The 21290-nt window shown below is 48.8% G+C and overlaps 1 protein-coding gene across 3 annotated transcripts in view; it reads left to right on the top strand.

Annotated features, from left to right (window-relative positions):
• Nucleotides 1-21290, top strand: part of ATP10A (ATPase phospholipid transporting 10A (putative)) — a 185939-nt gene that overhangs the window by 131744 nt on the left and 32905 nt on the right. For all 3 annotated transcript variants that reach the window (XM_082450197.1, XM_082450196.1, XM_082450195.1), the window contains exons 4-12: nt 2244-2350; nt 2731-2862; nt 3871-4001; nt 6175-6427; nt 9527-9744; nt 11132-11326; nt 13787-14351; nt 19987-20090; nt 20171-20297. In XM_082450197.1, the coding sequence (XP_082306323.1) occupies nt 2244-2350; nt 2731-2862; nt 3871-4001; nt 6175-6427; nt 9527-9744; nt 11132-11326; nt 13787-14351; nt 19987-20090; nt 20171-20297 (1832 nt within the window). The remainder of the gene's footprint in view (nt 1-2243; nt 2351-2730; nt 2863-3870; nt 4002-6174; nt 6428-9526; nt 9745-11131; nt 11327-13786; nt 14352-19986; nt 20091-20170; nt 20298-21290) is intronic.

The following is a 21290-nucleotide window of genomic DNA, read 5'->3' as shown; positions in this document are numbered from 1 at the left end:
AGTTGAGCCTCATGCCTGCTGGGCCCTGGGCCTATTCACCCTTGGCAGGGACTTTCCCCCTTAGGAGACCAAGGCAGCACTTGCACTGCCAAGCACCTTTAGGGTGACGCCGTTCTCCAGCCTTCCTCCCCTTCTGATGCAGGGAGATTCACTCAGAGCACAGCCCCCATTGCCATTTGTATGCCGCTGGAGGCCTTAAACAGACCGACCGATACACCTGCTGTGATCAGTTCTGGTCTGGCTTGGTCTGATTAGAAAGCACAGTAGTTACTGAAAGGTGTAGGTCACATCAAAGGAAGCTTAATGTAATACCTTTTCTTGTTTCTGTTGAGTTCATCTCTTGTTCTGAATAAGCATGACTGGTTTGATTTAGATGATTCATCCTTGACTGCTGTCCTGATAAATGGTTTCCATGTGCGGCTGTTGCGGAGAGAACCGTGGCGGTGGGCATTCTCTCACTCCTGACTCGGGAGCTGGGTTTTGTGTGTAACGTCTCACACACTTGGGCCTCTTGACGCTTTAGCTGGCCCTGAGGTTTCCAGTCTTGAGTCTCTTTTTAAAGCAAAACTTTATTCTGGAATTGCCACAAGGTGTGGGGGGGAGGGCATCACACAGTGTTGATTTGCCCTCCTCCTGCACGTTCCTTTGCATGAGTTCTGCAGAAGAACTGATGCCATGTTGGTAAATAACAGGCTTGCAGGAAATGTGTCCCCCCAGCATGGTGTTTTGGCCTTTTCTTTATTGTTTAGCTTCTTTTCTTCACCGTAAAATATATTGATTTCCCTGGTTGTGAAGAATACAGGTTGTGTCTTAGGTTGAGAGGCAGCCCCATCCCTCATGTGGTGACCAGGGACCGGAAGTGGCAGGAAGTGCTGTTTTCCTGGAAACCTTAACGGCTTCTTCTGACCTTGTACCTCTCCAAACTAGCTCTGCTCCCTGGTCAGTGGGCACTGCTAGGAGCTGGTGGGAGGGGTGACACCCGCAGGGATCCTTGGTGACTTCAGAGAAGGAGTTTGGGCTGCGGGTGTGTGTGGGAGAGCTGGGGAGGGCTGTCCACCTAGGGTGTGAGAAGGTGGCTTCTTGGAAGGCAGGTGGCACTGCCTGATTGATGTAGGTTAGGCTGGGCCCCTGCTCTAGTTCTGAAAGCCTCCAGGGCCTCCCCTTGTGACCCATTCATCAGGGTCCCGGAACCTTGTCTACCCCAGTGTGGCCCTAGCACACTCCTGACCAACAGGGGTGGGGGTGCGGCTACCATTAGTAGGTCAAGAGGATGAGTTTGAAAAGCAATTGCTTAAACGTGGGATATTCTCTGAATCTAAATAGCAGTGAAACTGAATGTATAAAATTGTATCATGGAGTTTACCACATTTCAAATTTAACATGTTAATATTTCTAATAATTGTATGACTTTCAATAAGAAAAACAGAATGTAGGAAATGTTGCTGAAACCAATATGATCCCCTTTTCTAGAGAAATATTTGTACCCTTGTGACAACATGAGGTGCTGGTGAGGAGCAGAGTTCTCTGTGATGATCAGGACATGGGCAGAGACCACCTGGCAGGGCCTTCCTGGGCCAGCTTCCCAACTCGTTCCCCAGTTCCTGGCTCTGCCCTCTCTAGCTGTGGCCAGACCCTGTGGCATAAAGCCTACAATGGTCCTGGTACCAATTCTGATGTGTGGGTTTTTCCCACACCAAGCTGGGTGTCCCACAGTCTAACTCAATTCTGATACTATTTATCTGGGGAGAGCATCAGATCCCACAGGTGACAGGCTCAGTCCTGTGTGTCAGCAACAGCCGGGCTCGAAGACCAAATGTTAGAACAAAAGATGTTCCTAGTGCTCTGACCAGTTAGGAAATTACAAGAATTTTAGGAGCTCTGTGCCAGGAACTGGAGTCAAAGACTAAATATTAGAACAAAAGATTATCTTAGGACTTCTATTTACAAAGGTGTCAGGAGCCCTCTGTCAGGAACCAGGGGCAGAGGCAAAATCATATATTTCTTATTATTTCACAAAGCCTGTGGGCAAAGTAAACGAACAAACATCAGGCTCTGGAGGGGCTTCTAGAAGCCCAGTTACTGGTGAGCGCCAGCCCCATCTCAGCTCTTGCAAAGGTCCGCTGAGTCCCTCCACCCCTCCCCTCCCCAGTCCTGGGTCTAGGCCTTCCTTCCCAGAGCGGTGCTGCTTGAGCTGTGAGGCCATGTAAGCACCCACGTGACACATGCCAACTGTTCCGTGACAGCATACACGACAACGGGAAAAAGGCAGGGCTCTACAAAGAAAACCTGCTGCTTCGAGGCTGCACCATCCGAAACACAGAAGCCGTCGTGGGCATCGTCATCTACGCAGGTAGGTGCTGCGTGTCACCTGCAGTCTGTGATGGCACTGGCTTGGCATGGTGGGCTGGCTATGCCTGGACATTGCTCCTGGTTGTTTTGGTTTTTTCCCGATTATCAAAGTAGCATAAACCCATTGTAGAAAACCAGGAAAATAGAAAGATGCAAAATGTCTAATAATATCTGGACCAGAAGTGTTCTTAACATGTTAGCCTATTTCTTTCTGTGCATTTCCCCATGGTGGTTACATAGTTGAGATTAATTGTAGAGCCTACTTTTCTGACTGAACTTATCCCATATGGATCATTGGATGGCAGCACCCTTTTCCAATCCATGGAGTCAGCGTAGCCCGTCCCTTCCCTGCTGGGCACTGACTCACCGCCTCCCCCGCAGGACACGAGACCAAGGCTCTGCTCAACAACAGCGGGCCCCGCTACAAGCGCAGCCGGCTGGAGAGGCAGATGAACTGCGACGTGCTCTGGTGTGTCCTCCTCCTCGTTTGTATGTCTCTGTTTTCGGCCGTCGGTAAGTCTCCTCGGAGGTCACGACGAGTGGGCACTGCTGGATGGCTGCCGGGGGCCCCTGCTGGGCTATCTCTGTCTCCTTCTGACCCAGTGCTCTAATTAACACACATTTGTCACTGGCTTGGACTCAGGGGATGTTTGCATTGGCAAGGCCACGTTGAGACGCTTCGATGAATGAGCTCCGCAAACTAGTGTTTTTTAAATTGGCATCTTCTGGGGTGGAAGAACGGCTTAATCATGCTTCCTGTAATGATTCCAGTGGAAAGAGTGATACTAACCTGGTGATAACAGGAATCAGAGCAGTAGAAGCACAAATGCTACTAATAGGGACTCTGTGAGAAGAGGGAAAACATTATTTGGGTCCCAAGAAGGGGCTAGCAGATAGGCTGTGTGCAGAGTCTGGCGCCCCCAGCCTCTGGTGGCCTCCAAACCAGCATGCTGCTTTGGGAGTGCCTGGCAGGGAAGTGCGTGGACCTCCAGGTAAACGACCTTCACCGTGTCCCGCTCAGCTGCCATCACACACCGGACAGGTGTGATGTGGTCTTGGAACTCAGTGGTAAAAGGCACAGGTGTATGGGGCATGAAGAAGGCTCTGTCATCAGTTAGGTGTGGGGCTCAGTTGATGAAATAATGTGTGTTGCTGTTGGCTTTTCAGAGTCTGTGAGATGTGAATTTTGAATCTCTAAGCAGGGACAATAACAGGCAGTATTCAGAGCCTATTGAGACTGGTGTTTAGTGAGGCATTGGGAAATTCCTTTCTGGGGTTTCTCATTGGCAGCTACCAGCACACGTCCAATTCCTGTTTTATGACCAGTGGTGCTATTCAGTACCAGTGATGGGAAAGGCCTGGGGTGAGGCAGAGTCCAAGTCCCGGGGCCTTCCTTCCAGCGCTCTGATTGTAGTGCCAACAATACCGTGGGCTTTTGCTTTCTTAGGTGGCCAGGCGGGCTCATAAAACCCGATATACTTGTGTCGGGTGAATGACGTTCCTCTTTGAACTTTGCTACAGGACATGGACTATGGGTGCAGCGCTATCAAGAGAAGAAATCATTATTTGATGTCCCTGAGTCTGACGGCACCTCTTTATCCCCAGTCACAGCTGCAGTTTATTCGTTTTTGACAATGATAATAGTTCTGCAGGTAACAGTACTAAGTTCCATATGACAATTGCTTTACTTTTCTGATGAGAACTTCGAATCATCATAGTCTGCTAAGAACTTCCTACAAATTCTGCATCTGGGAGGAGCACAGGTTCATCTGACAAATGTGTTGCCTTTTGTTTTCCCACCCGACTTATCTAAAGGATCTTTTCTTGGGTGCTTTTCAAGTTAAAATTCTCCTTTGCTGTTCTTAAGATTTTTAGGCTCTGAGGGGTCGGTTTTTCGATCGTTGTTTTTGTTTTGTTTTCCACTCAATTACTTCTTTTTTTTTAAATTAATTTTTATTGGAGTATAGTTGCTTAACAATGTTGTGTTAGTTTCTACTGTACAGCAAAGTGAATCAGCTTTACATATACATATATCCACTCTTCTTTGGCTTTCCTTCCCAGTTTCTACTGTACAGCAAAATGAATCGGCTATATGTATACATATATCCACTCTTTTTTGGATTTCCTTCCCATTTAGGTCACCACAGAGCATTGACTAGAGTTCCCTGTGCTATACAGTAGGTTCTCATTAGTTATGTATTTTATATATAGTATCAATAGTATGTATATGTCAATCCCAGTCTCCCAATTCATCCCCCCCCCCCTCCACTCGATTACTTCTTAAAAAAACCTACATTTTTTTTAACATCTTTATTGGAGTATAATTGCTTTACAATGGTATGTTAGTTTCTGCTTTATTAACAAAGTGAATCAGTTACACATATACATATATCCCCATATCTCTTCCCTCTTGCGTCTCCCTCCCTCCGACTCTCCCTGTCCCACTCCTCTAGGTGGTCACAAAGCACTGAGCTGATCTCCCTGTGCTATGCGGCTGCTTCCCACTAGCTATCTGTTTTACATTTGGTAGTGTATATATGTCCATGCCACTCTCTCACTTCCTTCCCCCTCCCCGAGTCCTCAAGTCCATTCTCTGTTAGGTCTGCGTCTTTATTCCCATCTTAAACCTACATTTTTATTTCAGAATAATTTTAAGGTTTACAGACAAGTTGCAAAAAATAGTACAGAGAGTTCCCATGTGTCCCTCAACCAGTGTGTCTTAATGTGAGCTTATTACATTTCTCTGGTACATTGTCAAAACTGAGAAACCAACTTTGGTACTTTGTCTTAAACAAAACTCCAGACGTCATTTGGATTCTACTAGTCTTTCCACTGATTTGCTTTTTCTGTTCCAGGAGTCAGTTTAGGATATCACATTGCATTTTGCAGCATTGGTTATTATTATTACTATTAGTTCCCACACCTCCTGAACAATTCCCCATCACTAACTGAGAATCTATGCCCCAAAAGCCTGTGAGAGTGGAGAGGGGCAGTGAGCATCTCTGCCACCCTCCTTAGGGACACAGAGTGAACAGAAGATATTGGCTTAGCCTTTGCCTGGAAGGGGGGTTCTGCTGTCTTATATCACATGTACTTGAGTTCATCCTGTAGTAGGTGTTGCGTTAACATATACTTAAGTTACCCAGAGAACCCAGTTAGTCTGGATGTGGTATTCTGAGCCCATAAGTATCAGTTCAATACTGTTACTCCACAGATAAAGAAAAAATTAAGCGTTGATTTCATGAAGGTTATTCTTGAATTGTCAAAGCATAACCGTGACTGTTCTTCTCAAAGCCTCTTCTCTCTGCTCTGTATTGTACAAGATCACAGAGATTGTCCTTCAGCACAGAACCAGCCTCTGAAAAGACTGTCTCTTCTGAGCTGTGGGGTTGTGTCTGCGGTACAGGCAGCTCCTGCTGCCGGGAGCCCCGGGACAGCCTGGGTGTGAGGTGACTTTTCTTATGAGGACTCTGAATGTGCCATGTGTTTTGTGTTTCTCTTTTCTCTTTTTCCTCTCCTAGCTTCTCTCAAGCACAACTTAGTAATATGAAAACGCTTGCTTCTATACAAGCCATGGTTTCCATACTTCCAGACACGATAGTGGATTTCCGCTCTGCAGTGGCACCATAGGCTGTCCTAGTTTAAACTCTTTGCCAATATCCTAATACTCTAACAATACTGACTCTAAGCCAACTTGTGTAAGCTCTGAAAGGTACAGTATAGTCCCTACTTACTTGGGGTTGTAGTTTTTGTCGTTTAGATTGGACTAAATCCGCAGTTCCCGGTCTTCACGGTCATTCATTCTATGTGCCTTGTGTCTCCTAGGTTTTGATCCCAATTTCCTTGTATGTTTCCATTGAAATTGTTAAAGTATGCCAAGTGTACTTCATTAACCAGGATATAGAGTTGTATGATGAGGAGACAGACTCGCAGCTGCAGTGCCGAGCCCTGAACATCACGGAAGACCTAGGGCAGATACAGTATATCTTCTCCGATAAAACTGGCACTTTAACCGAGAATAAGATGGTTTTCCGAAGATGCACTGTGTCTGGCATAGAATATTCTCATGATGCAAATGGTGAGTCTGGGGACGGGGTCTCCCAATCTGGGCAGGACCAGAGAGCTCCTGTATCAGAGTTGCATGCCCATGTGCCTGTGTGTGCGTGCGTGTACATATACACACACACACACACACACACACAGCTTCAGGGATTGATGATTTTTGAGGGAGAATAAAACAGAAAGGCTGTCAGAGCAACTCTGGACCAGCATCTATAGAAAAGGGCCCTCCTCATTGCTGATGGCACCCTGCTCCCTGCACTACCTGGTGTGGTGGGCATCTGCTTAAACACTCATTTTCTGCCAGACAAGCAGAACCAAAGAGGGCAACCTTGAGGAACTCACCTCAGAGGCACCTGGTCTCTGTCACACCAAGAGGCAAAGAGATGTTTCCTTTGTCATGCATCAGTCTCCTTGTTATCAGCTGAAAATTCTCAGCAGGGCACTGGGCAGTTCATGCTGCGTTCTTTCCTCTGGAATACGACCTCCCGGAGGGAAGTGTCACCTCACATTGGAATTTAGGCAGTCCCTCCTCCCACCTCTCCTTTTCTCATCCTTGGCTGCCTCCCTCTGTCCCCTCTGAACATACAGGGGAGCCATCTGCTTCCTAAGTCGAGGGGTGACTGGAGCCAGCTGCCCACCCAAACCAGGAGGGGGTCCCTGCACCACAGAAGTGTCTCTGGGGCCATCGTGCCTCTGAGAGAGAGGGCACCTGCTCTGCAACCAGGACTCCCCTTCTTTCCTGGAACAGCATCTGAGAACATCAAAGAAACCTTGCCACAGAAACAGAAGCAAGTACAGAATAGGGGGACAACATGGGGGCATCAATAGGAAGCTGTTCTTTAGGGGCATTTGGTGGGAAAGATCTGCTGGAAGCATGAGATTTTTGTGAGTTTTATAAAACCAAGAATTATCATGATATCCACTATATCCTCCATGATAAAAGGAATCATATTAACAGAAGGCATAAGAATGTGTCCAATTTGTTTAATGTTTTATTTGCCACTCAAAAAAACCGGTCAGGAACAGTGTCCCATCCGCCCACCTGCCTCCCTCTCTGGCTCTCCCCTTCCCTGACTCCTCAGGCTTGTGCAGAAGAGCTTGGGGGCCTGAAAGCAGACCTCATCCTGCTTGTAAAGGAGTCAGAGGACCAGGTCTGAAGTCGGCCTTCGAACTGGAACTGAGGCTCTGGGGGCAGAATCCCAAGTAAGATCACAGAAGGATTTTTACAGTTGTCAGATGCTTGCCATAAAACCAAAGGGGTCCATCACCCCCAGAAGACACAGGAAAGCATTGCTGGGGAAGGTGGAAACAGCCAGGTGTCTCTGCAGCATGTTTTAAAGAAGAGCTGTGATCAGTGACTGATGGGCCCCTGGGCGGGCACCCTTCGCAGCTGCTCCCATGGTCCGACCTCTCAGATCTGTTAGTAAAATGAATGCAGGCGGGTTTGGCTGTGAGTACAGAGCCCAGCTCACGCGTACCTGAACCGGCCACACAGACCATGGGCGTGTTCCTCTCTACCTCGTGTCCTGGTGACGGTGCAGGGCATCACCTGCTCCTTGTCCCCATCTTCCCAAAAGAGCCCGAGGGCATCGCTGAGGCCATTGCTGCCTGGTCACAGAGCACAGACACACCAGCAGTGGCCTGAGGGATGTCTGCTTTCAGGCTAACATCTGATCACTGCTGTGGGAGGGTGGGTGGGCAGATGTGCCCTTGGGAGGCTGACACCATGCTCATAATGTCCAAGCCTAGGAGCTAGACAGGCCCAGTCCAGGCTTTGCCCTTCCTTGCCATCCATTCACCACCTCACTGCCAGGGGGAAAAGGGGGCGGGTGCAGGAGTTTTCTCCTGGAATTAGGAGCTCCCTGAGGTGGAATCCTAGGGTTGGCAGTTACCCGGCCTGGTGGCCATGGGCAGGTGACTTCCCTTTCCTTATCTCTAAAGAAAAGTCTTCCCAAAGAAGAAGCTGAGTTCAAGGCCTGGCCCACAGGACAGACCGCACCATGGCATACCCAGACGGGGGGCCCTTCTCTTAGCCCCTCACACGGGCCACCTCCTGTTAGGATGCCTTGTGTTGCCACCCAGCACCGGGCCTGCCCTGGAAGTTCTTAAGAGTTGCTTGTTTGGAGTGAGTGGTCCCTATGGATAGTCTCCTGTTGCTCACATACGATGGAGAAGCTGAACTAACTGGGCAAAGCCAGGAACACGTGTTGAGAGCCCTTGTTAGCAAGAACAGCAGCGTGGGTACACTTCTGTGATTCACTGAGAGCCCTGGAGGGCTCAGGGACTGTCGCTCCCCGGTGCCCCCTAAGAGCCAAGCACAGCATCACAATCACCGTCTTCTTCAGTGGAGCTCTGCTTGCTGGGTCTGAACTCTGGCAGCATTCTTCCATGCTGTACAACCCCAGGAGGATGTGAGCCTCTCTGCTGCTAAGCGCTTCATCCTCATGGGGTGAGTGCAGACAGCACCTACCCCCCACCTGACGTTGAGCAAGGAGCCCTCTCAGGAGAGCACCGTCAACACAGCCTGAGAACCGTTATTTCTGCTTGACTGCAAGGCAGATGCTCAATGCGTGATCTGTCCTGACGGCCCCAGTAAGCAGGTGGCCCTGTGACCCTGGCATGAAGGTCAAAGCCTGGAACCCAGCTACTCTGTGGGCCTCCCAGCCACCTGCCCACCCACCCCATTCACATGGGGGCTCCCCCTGAACAGAGGGGCTGTATGTGGACCCATCTCCACCCACATCTGACTTTTTGTGGGATGGGATGGCCCCTTTGCCATCATGGGCGAGACCTGAGCTTTGGCATCCCATGGGCCTGGGTGCCATCTCGACCCCCTGCCCCTGCATCCCATGACCTTAACAGCTGAGACTCAGTCTTCTCATCTGTGACGTGGGGTTGAGAACATAAGCCCCATCAGGTTCACTGAAGGTGCATGTAAATGAGAACATCCCCCATCCCTCAGTGGAAACCCCTGTCAAACATGGCCTCGCCATCAGAGAGCAAGGGTGGCGAGGGCCCGGGGTCCCCTGCTGGATGCCTTGTGGAAGTGGAACCTAGACTCCTCAGTGTCACACCCAGCCTCCCCACGATGTCACTTCGTGCCCCTCCCCCACAGCCCGGCGTCTGGCCAGGTACCAGGAGGCAGACTCGGAGGAGGAGGAGGTGGTGCCCAGAGGGGGCTCGCTGCCCCAGCGCAGCAGCACCGGGAGCCACCAAAGCATCCGAGTCGTGCATCGGAGCCAGAGCACCAGGTCACACCGGCGCACCAGCAGCCGTGCCGAGGCCAAGAGGGCCAGCATGCTGTCCAAGCACACAGCCTTCAGCAGCCCCATGGTGAGTCCCACAGCCCTCCTTCCCGCTGTCACCTCCCCCAGTCACCAAAAGTGTCTGTACTTCACTGCGGGGTTACCTCTTCAGTTAGGGGATGTTTTTCTGTCCAGTGCCTTCTTCCCACACTGCTGTACCTTTTCCAAAACACTGATTAGGTCCCCTTACCAGGCTTCTCAGGCTGGGGACTGCCGATGACCCACCCAAGAGGGTGACAGAGAGGAAGTCCGTCCTGCCCTATGAAATGAGTAAAATATCAGGGCAAGATGACAACTGTGAAAAAGCAAAGTCAAATTAAAAAAAAAAAAGTTTTAATGAGATGAACCCAAATCCCTCCTTTGCCTTGTCAGTCGCCCAAACATTTATGGACCATTCTCATCCAGCAGGGAAATTTCCAGAAGTACGTGAGTGACAACCTCTAAAAGATCCTTTCACTTCTAAAATTTGTGAAGACCAGAGAGGGGGAATCCGTTTTGTTCACGTATAGTGGCCTCATTCTTTTATGTCCTTCAAAACCCATATAAGAAGGTGCCATTTGAATAGAGGTCATCTAGACTTGTGGTCACTGATTGTTGGGTTTACATGGGGCACGTGGGTGAGGAGCTCTCCCCCGAGCAGCAGAGAGGCTGTGTTGGAGAAGGTTTTCCTGACATCAATTTCACAATCAATATGGGTCAGGAGTATTTGAAATGTTGCAACTTTCTGACCTAGGAAGTTAGTGATTCAGTGAAAGATTTCTGTGCATAGAAGCTTATCAGTGTGTTATTTACATAAATAAAACAGCGAAAAAATGTACCCAGTGATAAAGGAATGGTCAAATAAATTATGGTATGTCCATTTTGAAGCCGTTAAAAATTATATTTTCAAATGGCTATTAAAGGCCTGGTAAAGTTGAGGCAATATAATGTTTTTGGGGAAATGGAAACTGCCAATTTATGTATAAAATATTTTGATTAAAAATGTAAATGTATAGAAAAAAGATGAAGGAAAGGCAGAAAAGTATGTTTTTTAGAAAGTATATATTACTGTGAGGTGGTGTGATACAGATCTATTACATTTTCCCTGTTATTCTCTTATTTTTCCAAATCTTTCTGAGTAAGATATGTTACTTTTATAATAATATATATTCTTGGAGGTATTATTTTATAAAAAGAACATGTGTACCTTCTTATATATAAGAATATATGCATTTCATTTCACATGTTAGCTGTATATTCTTATACAATCAAGATTATACATAATTTGTCATTACAAAATGACATGTGTATATATGAGGTGAAGGTCTGTTTACAGCTTCTAGTAAAATCAAGGTGCCCTAAATAGTCAAGCACTAAAAGGACACTTGGCAGGTCACTGGGTCAGACTGACCCTTCGGCCCCTGTGTTCTTCCCAGGAGAAGGACATAACGCCCGACCCGAAGCTGCTGGAGAAGGTGAGCGAGTGTGACAGGTACCTGGCCTTTGCAAGGCACCAGGAGCACCCACTGGCCCACCTCTCACCTGAACTGTCTGACATTTTCGACTTCTTCATTGCACTCACCATCTGCAACACAGTGGTGGTCACGTCCCCGGATCAGCCGCGACAAAAGGCAAGTTCTGGAGCATCGTACTGCGAGCCCGCAGAGCCCCTCCCCCTAGGTGTGGCCCCACTGGTGTCAGTCTTCCTGAGAGGGAGCAGGTTTCCCTGTCCTGCAGGAGCCTGGTCGCTCAGCACCACTCTCAGGTTTCAGGGGGTGCACTGGGGTCTTCAGACGGGGCAGACCAGCTCAGTAGCTCTGCGGTGACATCCCCAGACTGCAGTGGGCAGGTGCCAGGATTGTGGCGAAGAGGGAGAGGGCAGCCAGCCAGAGATAGCTACTGAGCCCGGGATGAGAGGGGCACAGAGCATACAGGCGTGGCCCAAGGTGGGCAGTGGCAGGAGGGTGGCTGCCCTCCATGCCGACCAGAGCCTCAGGGTCCTAGATTCTTACATGAGAGGGGACAGGATGGGCTGGGGCCCAGACTCTGGGAGGAGCCGCCTGGACTTGCATCCTGACGACACTATAAGCTGGTCCCCTCCTGTGTCTTTGGCACCTTGTCTGGGATGTAGGGGCGGTGGTGGGATTTAGGGAAAGGTCTCAGAGTAGAGTTTGGCACATAGTAAATGTATTTGATGTTAATAAAGGCCTTTAACATTGGCATTCAGGAAGTGGTTGAGAATCAGTGGGAAGTTACTTTGGGCGGTAGAAACATAGCAACACCCAAGTTGGGTTTTGTTTGGGTTAACATGAAGGTTCTCTCCAAAGAGAGTAAAGTTTTATGTGTGAAAGGAACCTCTATAACTCAATCGCTCCTCCGGGTGAACCAGGTGGTGTTGCAGGGGGTAGGGTGCACCTAAGCATGGCTGTGCGTCATGCAGCTAGGCAACTTTAAATGGATACAAATGAAGGTGTTCTAGGGCTGATGCACACTGTAGGCCTGTCCCCTGACCCCCCACTCTCCCAGACCCCTTCCCCTCCTCCTGGGCCAGCCCTTCCAGCAGGTTCTGCTGGTGAAGCCATTGGTGTGATGGAGGGTGAACAAGGGGCCCCTGCCCTCTCTGCGGCAGCAGCATATCTGGCAGCAATGTGACCCCCCTGTGCTCTTGCTCATACCCCACTGGCCTTTGAAGGCCCCAGTGGGCCTGGCGGATCCCAGGTGGACGGGCTCTGCCACTCAGAGACCACAGGCTTGTGCCATCAGCCCTGGATGGAGGCTGCTTCCTTTTGCAGCTCACCTCTCAGCAGCCTCGGCATCCCTCGTCTGGCCTCTGGGTTCTTACGCCACCCTGTTCAGTCCCTCTGGAATACTTCCCTGAAGAGGGGTCTGGTTTCTAGGTTAGACCCTACCTGACTGACCTAGGCATTGTTGCAATTACTGAATAAGTGAGAGAGACCCCGACATGACTGAGGTGTGTGCCCATGGTCACACATGGAGTGAGTTCCATGTAGGGAGCAGAATCCTCAGACTGCACATGAACGTGTCTCTGGATGCATTTCTATGCCCACGTATGGGTGGGTGCCACCTTCAAGGGCGTTTGGAGCCAGCAGGAGCTCTGGCATGGCTGCCCGAATCTCCCACTTGGATATATAGCAATATTTATAGTCAGTAGAAGACCAAAGAAAAAGCACCTTTATCAAAATTGGTCCTTTGTGCCTTGTTTTACCAAATGCCTGACTTTTCTGGAGGCTCTTACTATAATTCACAACTTCAGACCCATGGGCAAAATTGCAAAGATTAAGGGGTAACTATAATTCAATGGTTTGATTGTTTCAACATTTGCTCTAAATCCATTATCTAGCAGAAAATTAAAATAGGTATATTGTATCAGCATTAGCATACAGCACTCACTTAAATAAAGTGTTGCTTTGTTGCTCCATATTGAGCTTTTTGAAACTTTAACAATTGTATACATGTCGTTTTGTTGTTTTCAGTCCTCGTTAGAAAATATACAATTTATTGTGATTTTTTTAAACATTTGTTTAAGGATTTGGAGCCTGAATTTGCCTATGTATTTCATTTGTTCAGAAAGATTCTTTTGGGTTTGGGAAATTTTGTGTAAATTTAAGTTTTTTATGGACATAATTCAAAGGAATGTATAAATTGGTCTTTTGTTAAATGGTTTTCTTAATTGGAAAAAAAAAAAAAAAAGCCAGGGTTCATGCCAGGCAGTGGCAGGCCCACTCCTGGGAAGTTTCTGTAAAGCCATGGGCCACTGCAGTGAGGGGACAGTCCCAAAGCCTTGGGAACCACAGGCCACCCAATGCCCTGAGTCCATCCCGGGCCTTGGTCGTTGCTACCCTACAGTCACATCCTGAAAGAATGAATATAGCAGAACCTGTGTTGAGGTGGAGAGGAAGAGGCCAAGGGATAGTCTCAAGGAAGAAATGCTGACTCTGGTTGCAGTTTTCAGTGGGAAATGGGAAATCCGTATTCAGGGCCCCCTGGGGAAGTGGAGGGTGGCCCTAAGGGAGTCAGGGTGAGGCCTCTTGGGAGACACCTAACCTGTCTTCCAACTACTGCCCTGGCAGGTGAGGGTGCGCTTCGAGCTGAAGTCCCCGGTGAAGACAATAGAAGATTTCCTCCGGAGGTTCACGCCCAGCCGCCTGGCCTCGGGCTGCAGCAGCATTGGGAGCATGGCCACCAACAAGTCGGCGCACAAGTCCAGCCTCCTGTCCACGCTGGCCACCGACGGCACGCTGTTCCGGCTGGAGGAGAGACTGGGCCCGCCGGCCCCGGCCCTCACCAGCAATGGCTACAGCAGCGGGGCGGACGGCTGGGCACCTGAGTGCTCAGCACAGGAGCCCGAGCCCGAGCGGGAGCTGCGCTACGAGGCCGAGAGCCCCGACGAGGCAGCGCTCGTCTATGCCGCCCGCGCCTACAGCTGTGCGCTCGTGGACCGACTGCACGACCAGGTGTCGGTAGAGCTGCCCCACCTGGGCAGGCTCACCTTCGAGCTCCTGCACACGCTGGGCTTCGACTCCATTCGCAAGAGGATGTCGGTGGTGATCCGGCACCCACTCACGGACGAGATCAACGTCTACACCAAGGGGGCTGACTCGGTGGTCATGGACCTCCTGCTGCCCTGCTCCACAGGTACCCTGTTCCCCTCCGCTAGCAGCTCCCCGCAGGGAGCAGTCCTGAGAAACCAGCCCCTCCCTCCAGTGGAGCTTTGCCTCTCTGGGTGGCCTTTTCCTCCTCTGAAGGGTTTGGACTAGAACTGGGGGGAGGACCCAGTGGATGGAGGGCTTCAGTGCCTGAACCCACCTCAGAAGAATGGGGTTGGGGATTAATGGGGGTGAGGCCTAGCATCAGGTTTAAATCTGGGCAATGAAAGTTAAGAGCTTTTAGATTAGAAGTCCCAGAAGGTTCCTTTCTGCCCTGTGATTGCTTGGACCTTGGGCACCTATGAGGCCCAAGCCATGGTTTTTAGCCCATTTGTGGAGTGTTCTCAGGCCACAGCGAGGGCCCAGGTAGTGGGGGCTGCTCGCCTCTGGCCGCTTACAGCCGAGAACCTCCATCTTGCTCTCTTTTGCACTTGACTTCCATGTAACTTTCGGGTTGAAAAAGAGGGGTTAGATACCACTGGTGTAGAGGGTGGAACTTTGTTTAGCAGAAGGGCTTGTACCTCTTTCCAGATACAAATGCTTCTGGGACTTGGAAGGGGGAGGGCCTGGGTCCCCACTAGTAAACCTAGTCACCCCTTCCTCTGTGCCCAGAGGACAAAGGAGGGCACATCTGACCTCCAGGGGAGAGAAGCAGGGTGGATGGCAGATGGCAGATGGGAGAGGGACCACTGCCTGACCCCCACAGCCTCCCTCTCTTCTGTATCCTGGAAACAGCTCTGGGTACCACCTGTGGGAAACGCTTACGCTGGATATGCCCTTCTGGGGCTCTGGAATGGAGCTAGGGGTTACCACTTTGCTTCCCATGGTCCTCTCACCATGATCTCAGTGCCTCAGAACAGGACTCCAGCTCCAGTTAAGGGAAAGTGCACTGGTGGATCTCTGCAGACAAATCCGTTTTCCTGTCACAGAGCTATCGCCTCCCAAAGGCAGCTGAGTGAATTGCAAATGCGTCTTTGAAAGCGGTTTGCATGGCCTTTCTTGAGGGTGACCTACTCCAGGGCAGGGTTTGCCTTCCCACCCCTGTGTTGGTTCTAGGGTGGATGTAGAATCCAATTTACAGGCTGATTTTGCATTCCAAGAGCCTCCTTCATTCTGAAATTTGATTTTGCATCCACGCAAAAGAAAATCAGATAGGTATGGCAATTACCTGAGCAGATTTTCTTCTACTGCAAAAATATCACCTTTGTCCTATTCTACAGCCTTGTATTAAAGATAGTTTAATGGACCGCTGTGTTTCAGACTTTACTACATACAGTGGGTCATGGATAAGGTGAAAAGACTGGACCAGCTCTAGCAAGCAAGGGTGGGATGGGATGGCAGGAGAGGCTTACCCCCACCCCAGAGAGAGGGCAGGGAGCCTGCTGAGCTGTGCAAGGGACACGAGAGCAACCGAGAAGGCTGCAGCAGTGGCCACGCTTGTACTTGGCTGGCAGTGCACTTTTAAAAATGAGTAGAAAGCCTCAAATTTCTAGACAAAGCACAAACAAACAAAACTTCTATCACTCAGAGTCAGCTTCAAGGTCAGGGGGTGAAGGGAGCCCTTGTGCAAGCTGGAGAGCATCCCAGACCCCTCCACCTGGTCCTGGGAGGAATTAACTACAGGTGAGAAAGAACAAAGCCATGGAACAGACAGGTTCAAAGCACAACATTGCCCAAACCGTGACATTGAAGGGGGCACCTTAAAAATAAGCAGTTTGTGTAGATCTCCACCTTCCTCTGGGAATTTCCAAGCAGTGTGCACTTCAAATAAGCTTGAATCAGTCAGAGCTACATGTAGAGACGCCAGACAATTTAAGATTCAGGATGTTTAGAGCCCCCAGTGGTTTCCCAAGAAAGGGGATGGCTCTGGGGTAATCTTGAAGTTATCCACCAGTGACACCCTGACATTGTGCATAAATCATTCAACTTTCACTTTGGGGTTGGGGTGGGCGGGGTATGGAGCAGAGCAGGCTTGCAGATGGCCAAGCTGCTCTACCTGTGTGCAGGCGATAAAGTGAGGAGGGCACATGAGTGTCCAACATCTTTCTTCAAAGAGCTCACAACACTTTTACCAAAAAGGGCACGAAAAGGCTAAGCTGATGGTGGATGGAGAATGTGTTGTGTTTTTAGGACGTGGCTATGTCTTGCCTGCCCTACCACTAGGTTGTGTGGGATCAGGTAGAAAGCAGGAACTCTACCCCACCCATTACCTCACGGACCTCTGTTCAAATCCCAAGTCTACATTTATGGGCTGGGGTCACCCTGGACAAGTCACTCCTCCTGTGCCTCAGTTTCTCATCTGTACAAAGGAAATCAGGCTTCTGACCTCACAAGAAGCCCCTGTCCAAGCTCCTAGCACAGTGCTTGGTGTGTTATAGGCATAAAGCATAAGCTGGGTCCCTTTCCCTTCTCTCTGGTTTCTTTTCCTTAAGATTCACTTGCCTGAGGTTCAGTCCAGTGCCACTCTGTGTGGTTTCCCTTCCTTCCTTCCTTCCATTCCTTCCTTCCTTCCTTTCTTCCATTCCTTCCTTCCTTCCTTCCTTCCTTCCTTCCTTCCTTCCTTCCTTCTTCTTTCCTTCCTTCCTTCCTTCGTTGGGTCTTCATTGCTGCGCGCGGGCTTTCCCTAGTTGTGTTGAGCAGGGGCTACTCTTCGTTGCGGTGCCCAGGCCTCTCATTGCGGTGGCTTCTCCCATTGTGGAGCACGGGCCCCAGGCGCACGACCTTCAGTAGTTGTGGCACATGGGCTCAGTAGTTGTGGCTCGCAGGCTCCAGAGTGCAGGCTCAGTAGTTGTGGTGCACAGGCTTAGTTGCTCCACGGCATGTGAGATCCTCCCAGACCAGGGCTCAAACCCGTGTCCCCTGCACTGGCACGCAGATTCTAAACCACTGCGCCACCAGGGAAGTCCCTGAGTGGTCTTTAAGACACAAAAGTTGTGATGGCTCCACCCTCCTCCAAGGGCAAGGATAGAGGGGGAGGGATGGGCAAGATGTGGCGGTCACAGCTTCTCTCCGTGCTGGGCTGGGTGGGCTCCGTCCCGCACAGAAACACGTCAGTGTGGTCTGTGACCACACCCTTGTCCAGGGCACCCTGGGTCCCCAGTGGCCCACCCTGCCTTCTCTCACTCATTAGTTTTGTTTGGACTAGTGTGGTTAAGGGCAGCATCACAGCCCCTGCACCCTGCTCCTGCCCTGGAATGCAACCTTCCCCTCCCCCTCTGGACAGCTCAAGTACTTTATTAGTGTTAATTCCAGAGTCCCTCAGCTAGACATGTCTTTGCTCAAAGAACAGTCAGAATCTGGAATAATGTTATCACAATACCAGGAGTAAATGGTAGTCAAAATTAAGATGACTTTCAGTGTCATCTTTTCAGGAAATTTAAATTCCTAAAGCACAATAATCTAGGGCAGTGTTTCCCAACTCTCTCTCTTTTTTTCATTATTGCCCCCTTAAGGAGTCTTTTTAGATACTTTTTTTCTAATGGCCCTTCCATGACATTTTAATGCCACAGATATGCTGTATATGTGTTTATGTACTGTACATGTATCTGTGCTTTATGTGTAATAAGATTTTTTGCCTCCAAGGGACTAGTCTTCGGTCTGTTGGGGACACTGTCTTCTCCATGAAGAGCACAGATCTAGAAGGTTAAGAGTGTTTCTCCCAGGTCCTGTGTGTCAAGGAGCTGACCTGGTTAGTAGACAGCCTTCCCCAGACCAGGGGCCTCACCACTGGAAAGTAGGGTTGCCAGATTTAGCAAAGAAAATATATTGAATGTCTAGTTAAAATTTAATCTCAGATAAACGACAAATAATGTTTTTAGTAAAAGTATGTCCTATGTGCTATTTGGGCATCTTATATTCTTTTTTTTTTTTGGAAGGTGTAAATTATTTCTCACCTTTATTCTTTTTCAAAAAATTTATTTTATTGATGTATAGTTGATTTACAATGTTGTGTTAATTTCTGCTGCACAGCAAAGTGCTTGTTATAGTTCCCTGTGCTATACAGTAGGACCTTGTTGTTTATCCATTCTATATATCTTTGCATCTGCTAGTCCCAAAACACCCAATCCATACCTCCTGTACCCCTCACCCCCTTGGCAACCACAAATCTATTCTCTGTCTGTGAGTCTGTTTCTGTTTCATAGATAAGTTCATTTGTGCCATATTTTAGTTTCCATATATGTGATATCATATGGTATTTGTCTGTCTCTGTCCAATTTATTTCACTTAGTATGATAATCTCTAGGTCCATCCATGTTGCTGCAAATGGCATTATTTCCTTTTTTTATGGCTGAGTAGTATTCCATTGTGTACATATGTACCACAGCTTCTTCATCCATTCCTCTGTCGATGGACACTTAAGTTGCTTCCATGTCTTGGCTATTGTGAATAGTGCTACAGTGAACGTTGGGGTGCATGTATCTTTTCGAATTATAGTTTTCTCCGAATATTTGGGCATCTTATATTCTATCTGGCAACATTACTGGTGTAGGAGGATAGAAACTGCACTTTCTATTAAGTATGACTTTTCCTAAACGGGAAGTTTATACACTCACCTCCTGGACAAAAAGATGCCAGATCACTCTTAATGAAGTTTTGTTTATGTGAGATTCTCATTTCAACAAGGGATATTAGAAATAGTCAAAAATATTATGAGGTTCTTTTTAAAATAACATCTAACTTTTACTTTAAGTTTTATATTGAACCTGTATTCTATTGGCAAGTAATGAAGCAAGAGGTGGGCTAAATCTACTGGTGCAGATGTTTTCTGGGCGCCCTTTCTGGAGGCTGTTGGAGTAAATCACAGTGACGTGACGGGGCACCTGTGACATTCCTGCTTAATGAATTGCAACAAAATTCCTGCTAGCATTCCAGTTGCAGCTAGCTACAGTGAGGCAGAATGGGGAGGGCCACATCGTCCTCACTGGCTCTGGAACACATTCACTCCTAACATACTTTTATCACACGAAAACTAAAGTGCCTTCTGCCTTCTCACTAACAATTATTGACCCAAAAACACGGTGGAGTTAAGAAGGTGTGTGTCACTTTGCCATGGATTCCACAGTGGTGAGGCTCAGAGCCAGCACTTCTGCAGTCTGGTAATAAACAGCAAGTCTGTTCCACATCTGGGTCTACAGAAAACAGAAAAGGGTGGATGTTTGGAAAAATCTTACTAGCTGATAGCTAATTTCTTAGTTGTTTTTTTGTGTGTGTGTGTGGTTAAAAAAACACAATATAAATTCACCATCTTAACCAGTTTTAAGTGTACAGTTCAGTAGTGTTGAGTATATTCATATTGGTGTGCAGCAGATCTCCAGAAATTTTCATCTTGCAAAACTGAAGCTCTGTACAACTCCTTTCTCCCCTCCCCCCAGCCCCTGGCAGCCATCATCCTACTTTCTGGCTTTCTGAGTGTGATTACTTTAGGGACCTGAAAATGTGCCTGTTTTCTCTCCCTGGGTGAGAAGACTTCCCAGCTAGAACCTCTGATGGCGCTGAGCTCTCAGCTGCAGAAACTGCATATATGCAGACTCATTTCAACGGGCCAGGTGTCCTGGGAGTCCAGGCCATTTCACTGGGCTCTGTTGTTCTCACTCATCGTTGTTTCTGCTCTTACTCCAACCTAGATGACGCCAGAGGAAGGCATCAAAAGAAGATCCGGAGCAAGACTCAGAACTACCTCAACCTGTACGCGGTGGAGGGCCTGCGCACCTTGTGCATCGCCAAGAGGGTGAGTAGGCGTGGCTTCGCGGAAGGGGCGGGGCCGGTCACGGGGCTTGGCCTGGGCGCTCATCAGCGGGTCTCACCCAGGTTCTGAGTAAGGAAGAGTATGCCTGTTGGCTGAAGAGCCACTTGGAAGCGGAATCCGCCCTGGACAACCGCGAGGAGCTCCTGTTTCAGTCTGCCATTCGCCTGGAGACGAATCTGCATCTGTTGGGTAATTACGCTCTCCGGCGGGCGGGTGCTACGGAGCCGGGTGGAGTTTGCAGCATCCTGGATGGAGAGGTGCCCTGGCTCTAGTCAGTGGCAGCTCTGCACACGCTAGGCTTGCTTAAGGACCCCTCTGGCCTGACGCTAGCGTGGCCCCCAGGCAGGGCTGTGCTCGATTGAACGTTCTCCCCGTGGCCCGTTTCTGGGGCATTCTATGTGCCACCCTGCCAGGCACCACGACAGCGTCCAGCCTGCCTCCCCTGAAACCCTGCTTTCCCACCAAAAATAGAGATGAGGAGCAAGGCTTCTCAACAACTGATGCGTTAAAGGATCCCCCCAGTCCCAGGAAACAAACAGAAACCGTTGTACTCGACAGGGCTGCATTTTACATCTAGTAAATATTTCACAGATTTGATTTGGGTGAAAAAAAAATGGGGCTCATTCTTACTATATTGTGCCCATATTTGCTACTGAGTTCATGTTAGTATTTATAAAAGTATTTATTGCTTTAGTATTTATTTAATTTATTATTTAAAATATTTATTAATGTATGTATTAAATTAGCTGGATCTTTGTATACATGCTCTCTGTGCTCTCACCAGGAGCTGGTTGTGGTAGTGCTGTGTATACACACTCCCCATCTCATGGTGCTGGTGATCAGATGATGATACTCCTGGGGCATGAAGATACGGGGGATTCATCTTTCAACAAGAAAGGCCGTAATTCATTTGGCCCCCTTCCTAGGCAAAGGCGTTGGGATATCTCTGTATCTACATACTTATATCTAATAGAATAGCTAATATTCAGATATTTAAGAGCACTACATATACATACTTTACACAATATTCTATTTCGCCTACGGTGTCCTGTACGAGGCCACGCACTATTCAAAAAAGCCCGAAGATCCAGAGGCCCAGAGGCATCCTGAACGGTACTCAGGAGGTGAATTAAATGAAACACTTGGAAAATGGCTGTGCCTCCTCTAGATTGCCAGGTTTTG

This window comes from Balaenoptera physalus, assembly GCF_965194825.1.
Source record: "Balaenoptera physalus genome assembly, chromosome: 2".
Lineage (NCBI taxonomy): Eukaryota > Metazoa > Chordata > Mammalia > Artiodactyla > Balaenopteridae > Balaenoptera > Balaenoptera physalus.
This window is presented reverse-complemented; position numbering and strand designations above follow the sequence as displayed.